At 38.2% G+C, this 17,262-nt stretch overlaps 1 protein-coding gene across 1 annotated transcript in view; it reads right to left on the bottom strand.

Annotated features, from left to right (window-relative positions):
- LOC111139391 (Cdc42 guanine nucleotide exchange factor 9) overlaps positions 1 to 17,262 on the bottom strand; it is a 157,964-nt gene that overhangs the window by 88,511 nt on the left and 52,191 nt on the right. The window contains exon 3 of the mRNA XM_022491637.1: positions 8,246 to 8,437. Coding sequence (XP_022347345.1) covers positions 8,246 to 8,437 — 192 coding nt within the window. The remainder of the gene's footprint in view (positions 1 to 8,245; positions 8,438 to 17,262) is intronic.

The raw sequence follows: 17,262 nt of genomic DNA, 5'->3' as shown, positions 1-17,262 counted from the left end.
GAGAGAGAGAGAGAGAGCATGAGAGGGGAGAAGGTCAGAGGGAGAAGTCCTCTCAGGGAGCCCAATGAGGGGACAAAAATCCTGGAACTCCAGGAACATGGCCTGAGCTGAAGGCAGTCACTTAACCAACTGAGCTACTGAGATGCCCCTGGAGACATGTCTTGAAATAAGTTGCTGTGGCCAATGTTGAGAAGGTTACTGCCTATGTTCTCCTCTAGGATTTTGATGGATTCCTGTCTCACATTGAGGTCTTTTATCCATGTAGAATTTATCTTTCTGTATAGTGTAAAAAAATTGTTGAATTTTGTTCTTCTGTATATAGCTGTCCAGTTTTACCAGCACCATTTATTGAAGAGACTGTCTTTCTTCCATTGCATATGCTTTTCCTGCTTTGTCAAAGATTAGTTGACCATACAGTTAGTTGAAGGTCCATATCTGGGCTATCTATTCTCTTCCACAGTTCTATTTGTCTGTTTTTGTGGCAATACCATGCTGTCTTGGTGATCACAGCTTTGTAATATAGCTTGAAATCAGGCAACATGACGCCCCCAGCTTTTTCTTTTTCAACATTTCCTTTGTGATTTGGGGTCTTTTCTGGTTCCATTAAAATTTTAGGATTGTTTGTTCGAGCATTTTGAAAAATGCTGTTGGTATTTTGATGGGGATGGCATTGAAAGTATAGATTGCTCTTGGCAGCAAAGTCATTTTAATGATGTTTATTCTTCCCATCCATGAGCAAGGAACATTTTTCTAATTTTTTGAGTCTTATTCAGTTTTCTTCATAAGTATTCTGTAGTTTCTAGAGTACAGAGTATATGTATTCTTCTGATCCATGAGAATGCAATGTTTTTCCATCTTTTTATGTCTTCTTCAGTTTCTTTCATGAGTGTTTTGTAGTTCCTAGAGTACAGATACTTTACCTCCTTAGGTTTATTCTGAGATATCTTATGGTTTTGGGTGCTATTGTAAATGGAATTGATTCTCTAATTTATCTTTCGGTGGTTTCATTGTTCATGTATGAGAAAGCAACCAATTTTTGTGTATTGATTTTGTGCCCTGCCACATTACTGAATTGCTGTATAAGTTCTAGTAATTTGGGGGTGGAGACTTCTGGGATTTCCCTATGAAGTATCATGTCATCTCCAAAGAGAGAGAGGTTGACTTCTACTTTGCCAATTTAAATACCTTTTATTTCTTTTTGTTTTCTGATTGTTGTTGCTAGGACTTCTAATACTATGTTGAACAATAGCGGCAAGAGTGGGAATCCTTGTTGTGTTCTTGATCTCAATGGGAAGGTTCTCAGCTTTTCCCACTGAAATGATATTCACTGTGGTTTTTTCATAGACTGATTTTATGAAATTGAGGAATGTTCCCTCTATCCCTATACTCTGAAGAGTTTTATTCAGGAAAGGATGCTGTATTTTGTCATATGTTTTCTCTGCATCAATTAAGAGGACCAAATGGTTCTTGTCTCTTCTCTTATTTATGTGTTCTATCACACAATTGATTTATGAATGTTGAAGCACCCGTGCATCCCAGGGATAAATCCTACCTGGTCACAATGCATAATCCTTTCAAAGTATTCTTGGATCCTGTTAAGTAGGATCTTGTGGAGAAATTTGGCATCCATATTCATCAGGTATATTGGTCTGAAATTCTCCTTTATTATGGGGTCTTTGCTTGGTTTGAGGTTAAAATAATGCTGGCCTCATAGAAACAGTCTGGAAGTTTTCCTTCTGTTTCTATATTTTTGAAACAGCTTCAGGAGAATAGGTATGATTTCTTCTTTGAATGTTTGGTAGAATTCCCCAGGGAATCCATCAGGTGCTGGACTCTTGTTTTGGGGAGGTTATTGATCACTGTTTCAATCTTGTTACTAGTTATTGGTGTTTTCAGGTTGTCAAGTTCTTCCTTTTCAGTCTTGGATGTTTATCGATTTCTAGGAATGCAGCCATTTCTAGGTTGCTTAACATATTGGCATAGCAATTGATAATAATTTCTGATGATTGTTTCCACTTCCTTAGTGTTAGTCATGATCTCCCCCTTTTGTTCATAATTTTATTAATTTGGGTCCTTTCTCTTTTCTTTTGGATGAATTTGGCCAGTGGTTTATCAAACTTATTAACTTTTTCAAGGAACCAGCTTCTAGTTTTGTTAATTTGTTCTACTGTATTTCTGGTTTCTGATTCATTGATCTCTGCTCTAATCTTAATTATTCCCCTTCTTGTGCCTAGGTTAAGTTTAATTTGTTGTTGATTCTCTAGATCTTTAAGATTTAAAGATAGTTTGTGTATTCTATGTAGAAATAGAAATAGATTTTTCTATTTTTTTGACTGCGTCTTGAATGGGTATGTTTTTCCCCCTTAGGACCACCTTTGCTCTATTCCATAGGTTTTGAATCAATGTGTCTTCATTCTCATTGGTTTCCACGAATTGATTAAGTTCTCCTTTGATTTCCTGATTGATCCAAACATTCCTGAGCAGGATGATCTTTAGCTTCCAAGTATTTAAATTTCTTCCAAACTTTTTCTTGTGATTGAGTTCCAGTTTCAAAGCATTGTGGTCTGAGAATATGGAGGGAATAAACTCAGTCTTTTGGTATTGGTTAAGACCTGACTTGTGAACCAGTATGTGGTCTATTCTGGAGCAAGTTCCATGTGTGCTCGAGAGGAATGTGTATTCTGTTGTTTTAGGGTGGAATGTTCTGTATATATCTATGAGGTCCATCTTGTCCAGTGTGTCATTTAAAGCTCTTGTTTCTTTGATTTTCTGCTGAGTTGATCTGTCTATTGCTGAGAGTGGAGTGTTAAGATCTCCTACAATTAACATTATCAATATGTCTCTTTATTTTGGTTAACAGTCGGCTGTTCCCATGTTGGGGGCATAGATATTTACAATTGTTACATCTTCTTGTTGTATGGGAATTGCTACCCCATCTTTCTTTTGTAGTCTGTTGGCATGAAAGATCCCTTGACTTTCAATCTGAATGTATCTTTAGGTTCAAAATGAGTCTCTTGTAGACAGCATATGAATGTGTCCTGTCTTTTCATCCAGTCTACCATCTGTGCCATTTTACGGGAGCATTTAGGCCATTCATGTTGAGAGTGACTATTGACAGATAGGATTTTTCATCATTTTGCCTGTGAAGTCCTTATTTCTATGGATTGTCTCTGTACATCTCTGTTCTGTATCATTCTTGGGGCTTTTCTGCTTTTATAGAACCCCCTAATATTTCTTGCAAGGGAAGTTCTCAGCTACTATATGTCAAGTATATGTTCTAGTCCTTTCTCTCTCTCCACCCCATCAGGAATCCCAGTAATTCTGACAGTGGAACGTTTCATGGTGTCATCAATTTCTCTAATTCTGTTTTCATGGACTTTATGTTGCTTGTTCAAGGCCCCCTCCTGATTCTTCTTCTCTATCTTTGTCTTTAAGATCACTAACTCATTCTTCTGCCTCATTTACCCTAACTGTTAGAGTATCTAAATTAGATTCAATCTCATTGATAGCATTTTTAAGTTCTGCCAGATCTGCTCTCACTTCTGCCCTTAACAAATCTCTGTTGCCATTAATAGCTTTCTCTAGCCTCACTATTGTCTATATAACTGCTACTCTGAAGTCTATTTCTGACATCTTGCTTAGATCCATATCCATCCATTAGATCTGCTGGAGAGGTCATTGTCTCTAGGTCTTTCCTTTGTTGGGAATTCCTCCTACTTGTCATTCTGTTGAGTTGTGGTTGAGGTGATGCACAGCTAAAAATGACAATAACTATCCAAGCAAAGTGCACCCTGGTAGGTTTCAGAGCAATCAGATGTTACCACAAAAAAGAAAAAAAAATAAATCCAGCCAACATAAGCCCCAAGAATAAGATTTATAAAGTACAAAAACAAAACAAACAAACAAAAGTCCAACAAAAGAAAAAGAAAAAAAAAAACAGCCCAAATGAGCCCCAAGTGTAAGATTTATAAAGTACAAAAACAAAAGCAAACAAATAAACAAAAAGACTGACAAAAAAATAAAAAATAAATGGGGGAGGTGTGAAGGGAGGGTAGTTATAATCCCTGATATGTGGGCAAGGAAAGGTATTTCAGTTCTTCCTGGGTGTATCTTGTTATCTTTGTTAAAGAACTCAACTTTCCAGAGATAAGGATAACTAAAACTGGTATATATATATATATAAAGATAGTATTGAATAGGGAAAATAAGCACTACATTGAAGCTTGTATCTATCTATCTATATATTAAAAAAGAAAAAGGAAAAACATTATATATATGAAAAACTTCAAGTCAAAATGTTATTATGGAATATGTTTTATTAAACATCTAGTTGAAATGGTAAGTGGGTAAAAAAAAAAAAGAAGAATCATGAGAAAGAATTTTAAAAAAGAAAGACAAAAGTTTTCTCTAAGAAATGTAGTCTATGAGGCAATACCAGGAGCTTAATATACTCTTTTCCCCTGGTATTGGGTTTTTACAGTTTTATGGGGGACCCTGTGTTTGTTGTCCTCTTGTTCTTTCAGCATGTCTTCTGAGGTAGGGGCCTGCAGTGTTGTTTTTCAGTCTATCCTGCTTGGGTGGAGTTGCCCTGCGCCCTATCAAGGGGCTGGGCTCTGTGGAAATCAGTTTTATGGGCTTTTGTTCTCTGGAGGCTTTTGTTCTTTGGTGGCTTTCCATGCCTTTTCAGAGAGAGTCAGAGCAAAGTAAACTGTCTGCACCCAGAACTCTGCCTCAGAGAGAAGGCACAGACTGCTCTTCTCTGAATCCTCCAGAACACACTGTCTCCACCTCTGCAAGCCCTGTTGAATACTGCAGACTCCCACAGGCAGTGAGCACCCTTAGTGACCCTCTCAGTGGTCATCTGAGCCCCCTGCTTGTCTCTGTACCCCTGTGCCATCAAAAACGCAAGTGATACTTGTCTGGCTGAGCCCAATCCTGGTGACTGCCATTCCCAGGACTGCTGACTCATGTCCAGCTGGATCCTCTCAAGCATGGGTGGGCAGCAGCTGTGGCTGGTCCCAGGGCAGTGGGCTTAGGTCTGTGCCTATGGCTACCTGGTCCCAAGAATTTTCCCTTAAGTCCCTTTGTTCTGTTTGAGTGCTGTTATCAGTCCCTTTCCATCTCGCAGCCACTGGCCTGCAAGCTATAGCTGGTCCCCAAATGCAGGAACACTTTCACATTGGGGTATTACTTTCCAATGGCTCACTTCTGGTGGCTCCCTTACCCTTCTGTTTATTCTCTGATATCTGTCTGTGCAATTCCAACTCTGTCCTTTGTACCTTTCAACTGATGAGCCTCTGCCCCCATACAGATCCAGAAGTGTGTAATCTTACATCTCAGGCTGATTTCATGGGTGTTCAGAGAGCTCTGGTAGATATCGAGCTCAATCTAGGGGACCAACTGAAATAGGGTCCCTTACTCCTCTGCCATCTTGCCCCCTTTGAGCCCTTGTATTTAATTTTAACTTCCAACAGTATTTACTGAGCATGTACCATGTGCCAGGAACTGTGCTAGGTTCCTCTACAGAGGGAGAGACAGTGTGTTCTGGAGGATTCAGAGAAGAGCAGTCTGTGGCTTCTCTCTGAGCCGGAGATCTTGATGCAGACAGTTTACTTTGCAAAGACCCTCTCTGTGCTAGGTATTGGGGAAATATCAGTAAATTAACAGGTAAAATCCCCTGCCCTTCATGGAATTTATACTCTATAGGAGAGAAGAGCAATAAAGAAAACATGTAAGCAAAACATACAATATGTCAGATAGCAATATGTAAAATAGAGCAAAATAAAGCAGGAAAGAGGGAGAGACAGTGCAATTACAATTTTAAATAGAAAGTTCAAGGAAGATCTCAAGGAGAAGGTGATATCTGAATAAAGACTTGAAGGAGGTGAAGGTGGGAGCCATGAAGATATCCGGAGCAGGAGTGCTCTAGGCAGAAAGAAAAGCCAGTCCAAAATCTGTTGCAAGGGGCATGCCAGACATTTTTTTTTTTTTTTTTTTTTTTTTTTTTAGGAACAGCAAGAAACCAGAGTGTCTGGAGTAGGGACCAAATATGAGAAAGGTGAAGGAGATGAAGTCATAGAGGTAAGAATATGTTGATCACACAGGACTTTGTAAGTAATAGTAAGAACCTGACTTTTACTCAAGGAGAGATTGTCAGCCGTCATATAGTTTTGAGCAGAGGAGTGATATGACCGAACTTAGATCTTGATAGCATACCTTAGCTGTCAGGTAAAGAACAGACAGACCCTATGCCATTACAAGACAGCTAGCATTTTATAGCAGTGCTCCTCAAACTTTAATATATAATGTAAGTCAAATAGGAACCTTGTTAAAATGCAGAATTTTACTTGGTAGGTCTGGAGTGGAGCTAAAGATTCTGTATTTCTAACAAGCCCCCAGGTGATTCAGATATCAGTCTAGAGCAGAACACTTTGAGGATAAGAGATATGTCCAAGGCTAGTGTGGAGCAGAACTCTATTATATGTTTGCTGAGTGAATGACATATCAGTGGTTTGATTCCCAATGCCACATAGCACATTTCAGAGGGTAATTTTCAGCTATTTGTATGAAGGTAAGGAAGAGGAAAAGATAAAAGAGAGACATGGATGTTTGGGTGAATAGATGAAAAGGAAAGGAAGAGAGAACTACCTTTTTACAAATGACTATAATATTATGTTTACTTAGTTTATCAAGAACTGAAGGCTTTGGTGTAGTTAAGCCCACTGGACAAATCAGAAAAATCAAAAGTCAGAGGAGTTAAGGGGCAACTTCAAGGCCACCGAGTTCCTAAGTGACTAAGTCAGGATGTGAAAGTGAGCATTCCATGTCCCCACAGCTGTTGTTATTTCTACTCTACTGCTTCATAGAGGGGGAAGTGGAAATAACCATCAACCTCCCGGAAGGGAGGAAAAAAATGAGTTGAGGTGAAGAAAATTAAGGCCCATAGTCACTGGATTTGATCTTTCTAGATCTGCACTGTCCAATGTGGGTGCCATTTAGTCATGTGTCTATTTAAATTAAAACTAAATAAAATTTAAAATTCCATTTCTCAATCGTACTAGCCATGTCTCAACCACTCAATAACCATAGAAGGCTGGCTTGTCAGTAACACATTGGAGAATGCAGAAGTATTTTATCACCATAGGAAGTTCTATTGGGTAACAATATTCTAAAGAAACAAGAACTTTTAAAAGTGTTAAACCTGTATTATTGATTCCAGAGCAGGTCCTGACCTCACTCAATAGCACTTAGGGGACAGATATTAGGACCTGACCCCTCATCTGGAAAGAAGGGGATAAACATATTCAAAGTAGAGTTTTCCTTGGGTCAAGCAGAATATTATGTGTGTGTATGTGTGTGTATGTGTGTGTGTGTGTGTGTGTGTGTGTGTGTGAAAGAGAGAGAGAGAGATTTTTTAAAACATTCTTTCTTCCATTTCCCATTGGTATTCCCAAACTGTTCAGTAACATGCCCTTTGAAAATGTCAGCTTGTCTCGTAAGCTCAAGAGAGGATGAGAAAAAGGGCTCTCATTCTTACTCAGGTTAGAGAGATGGAAGGGATAGAGTCAGGGAATGTGGAGCCACATCTGGGGAGCAAAGTGGCTTGTTGAAGGAGCTGGGATTTATCTACTCCATCCTTATCTCCTCCAGATTCCTCCCCCTAAGCACTATTCAAGTGTTCTTCAAGTGAAGGAAGAGGACCAATAGCATCAATTTCAATAGGAATGCCTGTTAGACATAGAGATGACTTGGTTTACCCCAGACTGAAATTTCACAACTTTGGGGAGGCAGAGGAGGCTGGAATGGCATGTTCAACAAGGCACTCCAGGGACTGTTGTGCACATTTAGGTTTGTGAACCACTGAGTTGGAGGGAGATGTGTCTGTGCTTTAATGAATGAAGTCAGGCTTTTATGTGGTGTGGCAACAAACAAATCAGAAGCTAAAAGCATAGAGGTAGAGATTGAGGGAAGGGAAGATGGGGTGAGGGAAGCAGGAAGACATAGGGAAAGAAGGAATATGAAAATGAAAGATGAAACTTAGACAGAGAAAGAGAAACTGATACAGGGACTGAGAAGCTCCAAGGGAGCTATTTCACCCATTGAGCAGAATATAGGAGGCCAATCCAGCTGCTCTTTTCAATATCTTGGGACTGTCACAGGAAAGCTCAGCAGAGTTGGTTCTTCATGAAAATGTCCTCTACCCCACCCTGGGTACCCCCACATACACTATCATAGCTGGGCCTACCTCACAAATGTCCTTGAGGTGCTTGATATAATGACGTTCGGTGCTCATGATCTCATTGATGACATTGGCTCGCATCTGGTCCCGGTTCTGTAGTGGCCGGCCCAGACAGAGGCAGTCTGAGTTGGGGTCCAGGTGCCCATTCTGCACATCACTGGGCCCTTCCTCCACCCCATCCTCCTGGTTCACCCAGAGCTGTGGAAGCAGGCAAAAGAATAATAATAGTTTCCTTCTTTGAAAAGTTTCTAGCCAGGCTAAAAAAAAGGATAAACTAAATTCTTCAAGTATTCAGAGAACACTCAACCAGAGGCCCCTGGTTTGACTCTATGTGGCTTGCTGGCTTTATGCATGATTTTAATCCTCTCTAGGCCTCTGATGACCTATCTGTGAAATGAAGGATGCAGAATGATACAACTAAATCATCTCCGAGAGGTTTCTTACCTAAGATTTCAGAGGAGAAAAGAGTTACATCAAACAGAACCCATTTTTTTTTAATTTGAGAGAGAGAGAGAGTACACAGAAGGAGAGGGAGAAACATACTTCCTGCCAAGAAGGGCGATGATGTGGGGCTCAATCCCAGGGCCCTGAGATCATGACCTGAGCCAAAGGCAAATGCTTAACTGACTAAGCCACCCAGGTGCCCCAAACAGAACTCATTTGTGCTTGAGCATATCTAAGTAGCACAGCTGGATTAAAAAAAAAACAACAACAACAACAGATGAAGCTATATATCTCAGGCATATGCCACAACTTGATCAAACATAATACCTATGAGCAAGGAGACCAAAGTTGGATACTGGACTGAGCATCTTGAAAATGGGACCTTCAGTGTTAATTTACACCAAAAGATGTACAAATAATAATTAAAATTTGACTGTAAAATGCCTTAGGTATGTAAAGATCTCTACATCTTCAATGTTGGAGTGGACATGACAGAATGTCCCCAAACCACATAACAGCAACTGTTGATTGAGCACTTACTATACAGCAATCACTATGCAAAGAGTTTTCAATGAACTATATTACTCAGTCATGCTAGCATATACCATTATTATCTCTATTTCACAGAAGAGGAGACTGGGGCTCAGAGAAGTTAAGGAATATCTCCCAAGTCACACAGTTAGGAAAGCAGAAAAGCTGGGATAGGGATGAGGTGGTCTGACTTCAAAGCCTGTGCTCTTAATGACAGTACTAGCATCTTTGTACCTCTGGTTTTATGGAAAATAGGAAAGAGTAGGGAAGGGCTTGGGCTAAGATGATTCTGAATCATCAGAAATAGATAGAGTTGGTAAATGTTGAAACTATACATCCCAAAACATAAAGGCAAAGGGATGCAGGAAAACCTCTTTTGGGGAGGCTGTGTGAGATGTTTCTGGATCTGGGATGACAGCTTAAATCAGGGAGATGGCTTATCTCCCTAGTCCTAGGAAGAAGGAAGGCCAGGGGGTCAGGGAAAAGGGAAGGGTGGAACGTTAGTAGGAGTGGTAAAATCTGCCAGGGTACTTTTAGACAAAGAGCTTGTCAGTTGTCTCAACAGCTTTAATCAACAGTCCATCTTTCCCTTCCATACCCCTTCCCCCTGCACAAACTTTCTCTACTTTCCTGCCTCCAAAACCTGAGATCAAGCAATTTAGATGCATCACTATTTCTGCCACCAGAAAGGCCTGTTGGTGAGTGGCCTTAGAAGGACAGAAGCTTTGGGATGGAGCTAGAGGAACATTAGTTATTTCTAAACTCTGTGTATTCTCCCCTCTCTTTTTGCCTCATAGAGAATGGGGGTTGGTTACCACCCAGCAAACCTAGAAATATCACCAGCATATAGTCTATGTATTTGTCATAGGCCATAGCAAGTAAAGAACACTTCATTTTAATGCACTTTGCATACACAGCCAAATGTGCAAAAATGTATCTCCATTCAGAAACTTTCATCCTTTACAAATGTTCTTTTGGAAATCTCTCCATCTTTCAAAGGTCAACTATGTGTCTTCAATATGCTAACAGCTGCCCTATAATACAATCAATAGGCAATGATGAAGGATGATTAGTCAAGGAACAGATCTGTTCAAAAAGTGATTCTAAAGCACTGAAGCAAGCACATCATATACATGTCATCTATGTGAAACAATAAAAGCTTCATCCTATAATAATTCATTAGGTTTTCCCAGCTTTTCACAATGTAAGCTAAGCTCTTATAAAAAGGGTACCATAGGCAGGCTTTTAAGAGATTTAAAATGAAACATTTATTTTCTTCTTAGGAGTTTAAGACAAGTCAGTTCAAAATACTGGCTTTTGGGTGGCTGGAATGAGATGACTCTCTGGAACAGTTCCAGTGGGAAGGAACACAGGATATCTGTGGGAGTGGGATTCAGACAAGCAAATGTCTAGAGACTGGCAAGTTGGAAGACTTTCCTGGAAGTCTTCTCAGAGTACTTGAAGACTATTTTCTTTAACCTTTACTGAACGCTAAGCAAAGTTGGGTTAATGCAATGCAATTTAACAAAAGTCTATTTTGGACCTATTCTTTTCCTCACCACTAACTACAAGACACAAGGATGAGCAAGATTTCTAATTCCTCCAGATCCCTCCTGCCTCAGCAGTTCCAGGGAGTGCTTTCCAAATCAGAGAATATCACTGGTCTTCATCTCTTCCTATTCCATTTCCACTGTCATGGTCCCCTCTCCCTAGATGATTTCCCTGGGTTATCTCCCAGTTCCAATTCCTCCCATTTGTCATTATCAGACCAATTTCCTTAACTATTAAATTGATTGGCTAGTCTCAGCCTCCAAAATCCTCAATAGTTCCCCATTACCAAGTCCAAATCTCTCACCCTAGAATTCAAACATTACCATAATTTGGCTTCAATTTTCATTTCCATCCTTAGCTTCTACTATGTCCTCCAGGAAGACTGAGCTTCTCCCAAACTGGTCTACTTTCTGTCTACAAATATTCCCAACCATGGTCTTTAATCCCATACTTGATCATGTAAATAATAGAATACAGAGGCTTTCAACCATTTCAGCAACAATGAACCAACATATCAACTTCCTGATAAGAAACTTAAGCCCATAGAGGAGAAATAATGTCAGGGAATTACCAACTTACCCAGATCCCCATTTTAATATGCTTTTTAATTTTGTATATATCTTCCTTTTTTCCCTTTTTTTTTTAAATTACACAATAGATACAGGAATACATTTACTTTGTAAAAAGTTAAAGAAAAAGAAGAAAACTCAAAATATTAAAATCAGGAATAAAAGACTAAATATTACTGCCAAGCTAACAGAAAATTTTAAAAAATGATTCAAAGGAACACTATGAACAACTGTATGCCAAAAATGAGATAACCTGATGAAATAAATTCCTAGAATGATAAAAACTACAGAGTATGACTGAAGAGGAAATAGAAAATCTGAATAGACCTATGACAAGTAAAGAGTAATTAAAAACTTCTTGGGGCACATGGGTAGCTCAGTTGGTTAAGATTCTGCCTCCAGCTCAGATCATGATCAAGCCCCATATCAGGCTCCCTGCTCAGCAAGGAGCCTGCTTCTCTCTCTCCCACTACTCCTGCTTGTGTGCTCTCTCCCTCTCTTTTTCTCACTGTCAAATAAATAAATAAAATCTTGAAAAAAATTTATTACATGGGAAAAAGAAAAACAAAACAAAACAAAACAACAACAACAAAAGGACCAGATTGGCATCACTAGTGAAGTCTACCAAACATTTAAAGAATAATTAACATCAATCTTTCACAAACTTTCAAAAAATAGAAATGCAGAAATTCCCAACAAAATATTTGCAAATCAAATCCAGTAACATATATATTAAAAAAAATCCACATTACCAAATGGAATTCATATCAGGAATGCAAGGTTGATTCAACACATGAAAATCAGTCAATGTAATACACCATATTAATGGAATAAAAGTTTAAAAAATACATAAGCATCTCAATAGACACAGAAAAAACACTTAGAGAAATCCAACACCTTTTCATGATAAAAAAGAAAACATTCAACAAATTTGGAATAAGAAGGAGCTTTCTCAAAGAACTGATAGAAATTTATGGAACACCCATAATTAATGTACTTAATGATGAAAGGCTGAATGCTTTCATCCTACAATCAAGAACAGATATCACTTTCATGCACATGTATACTGAGGGCTAGAGCAATTGGAGAAAAAAAACATTCAGATTAGAAAGAAAAATTAAAACTATTCACATATGACATAATTTTAATATATATATATTTATATAAATTTTTATATATAGTCATATATATATATATATATATTTAATCCTAAGGAATCCACACACACAAAAATCCTGTTATAACTAATAAATGAAGTCAGCAATGTTGCAGGATATAAGATCAACACACAAAGTCAACTGTTTTTCTGAAAATAAATTAAGAAAACAATCCCATTTAAGTAGCATCAGAAAGAACAAAATCCTCAGGAATACATTTTACAAAAGAAGTGTAAGACATGCACAATGAACACTGCAAAACATTGCCGAAAGAAAGTAAAGACCTAACTGAATAAAAAGATATCTCATGTTCATGGATTGGAAAATTTAATATTGTTAAGATGGTAATATTGTGCAAATCGATTCAGATTCAACACAATCCCTATCAAAACTCTCAGCTTGTTTCTTGGCAGAAATTGATAAGCTGATTCTAAATTTCATACAGAAATTCAAAGGACCAGAATAACCAAAATGATTTTGAAAAAGAACAAAGTTGGAGGACTCACACTTCTGATGCCAAAGCTTACTATAACCAAGTGAGTGTAGTACTGGCACAATAACAGATTTAAAGATCAATGAAATAGATGAGAGTACAGAAATATACCCAACATTTATGCTAAACTGATATTTTTCAAAGATGTCAAGACAATTCAAAGGGGTAGCATATAGTCTTTTCAACAAATGGTGAGGGGGCAACTAGATATCCACATGCAAAAGAATAAACTTGGACTCACACCTCACACTACATATGAAAATTAACTTAAAATAGATTAAAGACCTAAATGTAAAAGCTAAAATGATAAAGTATGTCAAAGAAAACACAGAAGGAAGTTTTTGTGACCTTGGATTAGGCAACGGTTTCTTGCATATGACACCTAAAACAAAAACAACCAAAGGAAAAGATTTAGACTTTATTAAAATCTAAAAAATTTTGCTTTGCAAATGATAGCATCAAGAAAGTGAAACAAAGCACAGAATGGAAGAAAATATTTGCATATACTATATCTGATAAGGATCTAGTATCCAGAATATATAGAACTCAACAATAAAAAGGAAAATAGCCCATTTAAAAATGGGCATAGTATCTGAACATTTTTCCAAAGAAGATACATAAATGGCCAACAAATACATGTAAAGATCTTCAACACCACTAGCTATCTGGGGAATATAAATCAAAACCACAATGAGGTATCATTTTCAGACTGGTTATAACAAAAAACGGGCAACAACATGTGTTGAGGAGGATATGAAGAAATTGGAACCCTCATACACTGCTGGTAGGAATGTAAATTGGTACAACTACTGTAGAAATCATTTTGGCAGTTTCTCAAAAATTTAAACATATTGTTACCATATAATATAACTCAGCAGTTCTGCTCCTAGGTATATAGTCAAGGCAACTGAAAATATATGTTCACACAAAAACTGGTATACAAATGTTCATAGCAGCATTACTCACAATAGCCAAAATGGGAAAACAATCCAAAAGTTCAACTGATATATTGATAAATCAAAATATGGTATGAAAAAAAAAAAAAATATGGTATGTATGTGAACACACCCACACACATACAAATATACACAAACACAAAATAGAATACTATTTAGCAATACAAAGGAATAAAATACAATACAGATGAAACTCAGAAACAGCATGCTAAGTAAATGAAGCCAGACAAACAAATAACCATATATTATACACCACTTATATTAAATGTCCCAAATAGACAAATCCATAAAGACGGAAAGCATATTAGTAGTTTCCAGGGGCTAGAGGGAGGGGAAAATGGGGAGTTAGTGCTAATGGTTGCAGGGTCATTTGGGGGGAGTGAAGAAAATGTTCTGGAATAGTCAGTGGTGATTGTTGCACAATGAATATTTGGTTGTTGAAAAACACAGTTGTTAGGGGTGCCAACTCCCCACACAGTCGAAAATCTGTGTATATCTTTTGACTCTAAAAATTTAACTATTAATAGCCTACTGTTGACTAGAATCCTTACCAATAATATAAAAAGTTGATTAACACATAGTTTGTATGTTGTATGTATTATATACAGTATTCTTAGAATTATGTAAGCTAGGGAAAATGTTATTAAGAAAATCATAAAGAAAATACATTTACAGGACTATACTGTATTTATCCGAAAAAAAAAACTATGTATTAAGTAGACCTATACTATTTAAACCCATGTTTTTCAAGGGTCAACTACACTAAAACCCACTTTAAAATGGTAAGTTTGAGTAACACCCAACTTTTTCATCAACTTGGGTGGGACTAGAGGAGATTATGCTAAATGAAATAAGTCAAACAGAAAGTCAATTATCATATGGTTTCACTTATTATGGAACATAAGGAATAGTGTGGAGGACATTAGTAGGAGAAGGGAAAAATGAAGATCGGAATGGGAGACAAACCATGAGAGACTATGGATGCCAGGAAACAAAATGAGGGTTTTAGAAGGGAGGGAGGTGGGGGGATGTGTGAGCCTGGTGATGAGTATTAAGAAGGGCAAGGGATTGCATGGAGCACTGGGTGTTATATGCAAACAATGAATCATGGAACACTACATCAAAAACTAATGATGTGGGGCACCTGGGTGGCTCAGTGGGTTAAAGCCTCTGCCTTCGGCTCAGGTCAAGATCCCAGGGTCCTGGGATCGAGTCCCGCATCGGGCTCCCTGCTCAGCAGAGAGCCTGCTTCTCCCCCTCCCACTCTCCCTGCTTGTGTTCCCTCTCTCGCTGTGTCTGTCAAATAAATAAATTAAAAAAAAAAAGAAGTTACTGAATGGCAGATTTTCACTGAATTCATATGCCATTGAATGTTTAAAAAAAAAAAACTAATGATGTACTGTATGGTGACTAAGATAACACTATAAAAATAAATAAATAAAATGGTAAGCTTCTGGAATATGTAATATATCTCTGTAAAAAATAAAAATATTAAAATAGTCTAGATAAGGTGAAAATCCCCCTTTGGCTACTCCTCATCCTAGTTATTTTCCACCTTTTGTAAGGAAATCATGGTAATAAATTTGTATAATCCTAGCTGATGTTTCCCCATGCTTTTATATACCCATACACATACTCCAGTGAATTCATTGTTCCACATGTTAAACTCATGCTAATTCATCTCCTGATACACACTCTTCAACATATTTAGTAGCCTCTCCCTGCAAATGGTTTAGTAGTTCTTAAAGGAGAGGTGCCATAACATCCAGTTCTCTCCGGCCCCAGCATGATGCCTTAGCACCTGTGAAAAGTGCAACAGGGGCTTAAGCAGTGTCACAGAAAGCCAGCCTAGCCCTGGCTCTAGCAGTGTGATGTTTCTGAGAAGAGAATGGGTAAACAATACTGTCTAGATGTTACCTCAATATTTTCAAAGGTCAAGTCTAGTCAGCCAGAGAGGAATAAAAAGTGATCCATCCTCTGAGAAAGTAAAGGGTTACTGCCAGTAACATTAAACAACAGAATCTCAGAGTTGTTAGATTGGAGTTATAAAGGAAATGGTAGGTCTCCAAGTCCATACACCCTCATCCCCCTAATCAGCACATAAACCCCCTTGACAACATCTGCTGCCAATCAATTACCTAGCCATTATGCTTGAACATAACCAGTGATGAAATTGCTATTTTCCAAGACAGCCCTTTCCTTTTTCAGGTAGCTCTAATTATGAGCAGGTCCCTCTAATGTGCCTCTGTTTTATGAAAGCACTAGGCAAAAAACTCAGCAACAGGGCAAAAGACAGACAAGAGGATGGGATCGGAGGAAATGAATTCTTCCTATAACACAGATCACTGAAACCCACTTCTCTGCCACAACAGTTAATCAATGGCAAAGTGGCTGCAAGGTAGAGGTGGGGAACAGAAAGAAACCTGGTGTGCTATAGGCACAGCTCCCACTTCTTGCACACATATTCTCACCTCTGTCTTGGAGCGTCAGTCCCAGCTTCCAGGAGAATCAGATATGCTTAGAGATGCCTGACAATGCATACCAGGAAGCATTTTACATTCCTATCTGGCACAAAGCCAAACAGCATGACATGTATAATCAGGCACAAAAACCATTCTTTGCCCCTCAAGGGAAAAAGATTTAATAACTGTCACTAATTACATGAAAGATAATTATAATAAAACTGTTAACAAATTGTTTTCCTTTTCCAGCTTAGACACAATGAGCAATGAGCTTCAACCATAGCAAAGAAAGTATGAAAGTTTTGGTTATACAACAGACCAAAAAAAAAAAAAAAAAAAAGACAGGAAAGGAAAGGAAAAGATAAAATACAAGACAGGACCTGTGTGGATATCCTGTCTCAACATTCATGGTTACTTATTAACATGTTAGAATGGACCTAGCCCACTGAATTCCACTCCTCCCTACAAAGACCAGTAACATCAGTGAGGTGGCTCTGGCTGATCACTCTAACACACCCTACTTATATATACCTCTACCCTTGTATCCTTCTAATGGCTGCCCTCGACCCTCCGTACAAGAAGACTGTTTCTCCTACTGTTTCCTACCATTCTTCTATTGTTCTTGGCTTCTCTGAAAGCCTAGCTCAAGAACAGTGTCTTCCCATTTCAAAACAGCCCTGCAAGGCAGACAAATATACCTTTATTAATCCTACATTCTATATGAGAAATCTAAGGCCAGACAGGATGATAGATGGCTCACAGTAAATAAGAAGCAGTCAGGATTCAAGCAAGGTCTTGAAACTCCAGCCAAAATTGAGAGAGACTATGACAGAATTGAAGGATATGGACTTCAGAACCTG

The sequence above is a fragment of the Enhydra lutris genome, unplaced genomic scaffold (genome assembly GCF_002288905.1).
Source record: "Enhydra lutris kenyoni isolate GAN:26980312 unplaced genomic scaffold, ASM228890v2 scaffoldscaffold105, whole genome shotgun sequence".
Lineage (NCBI taxonomy): Eukaryota > Metazoa > Chordata > Mammalia > Carnivora > Mustelidae > Enhydra > Enhydra lutris.
Note: the sequence above shows the minus strand (reverse complement) of the source record. Positions and strands in the feature narration are given on the sequence as shown.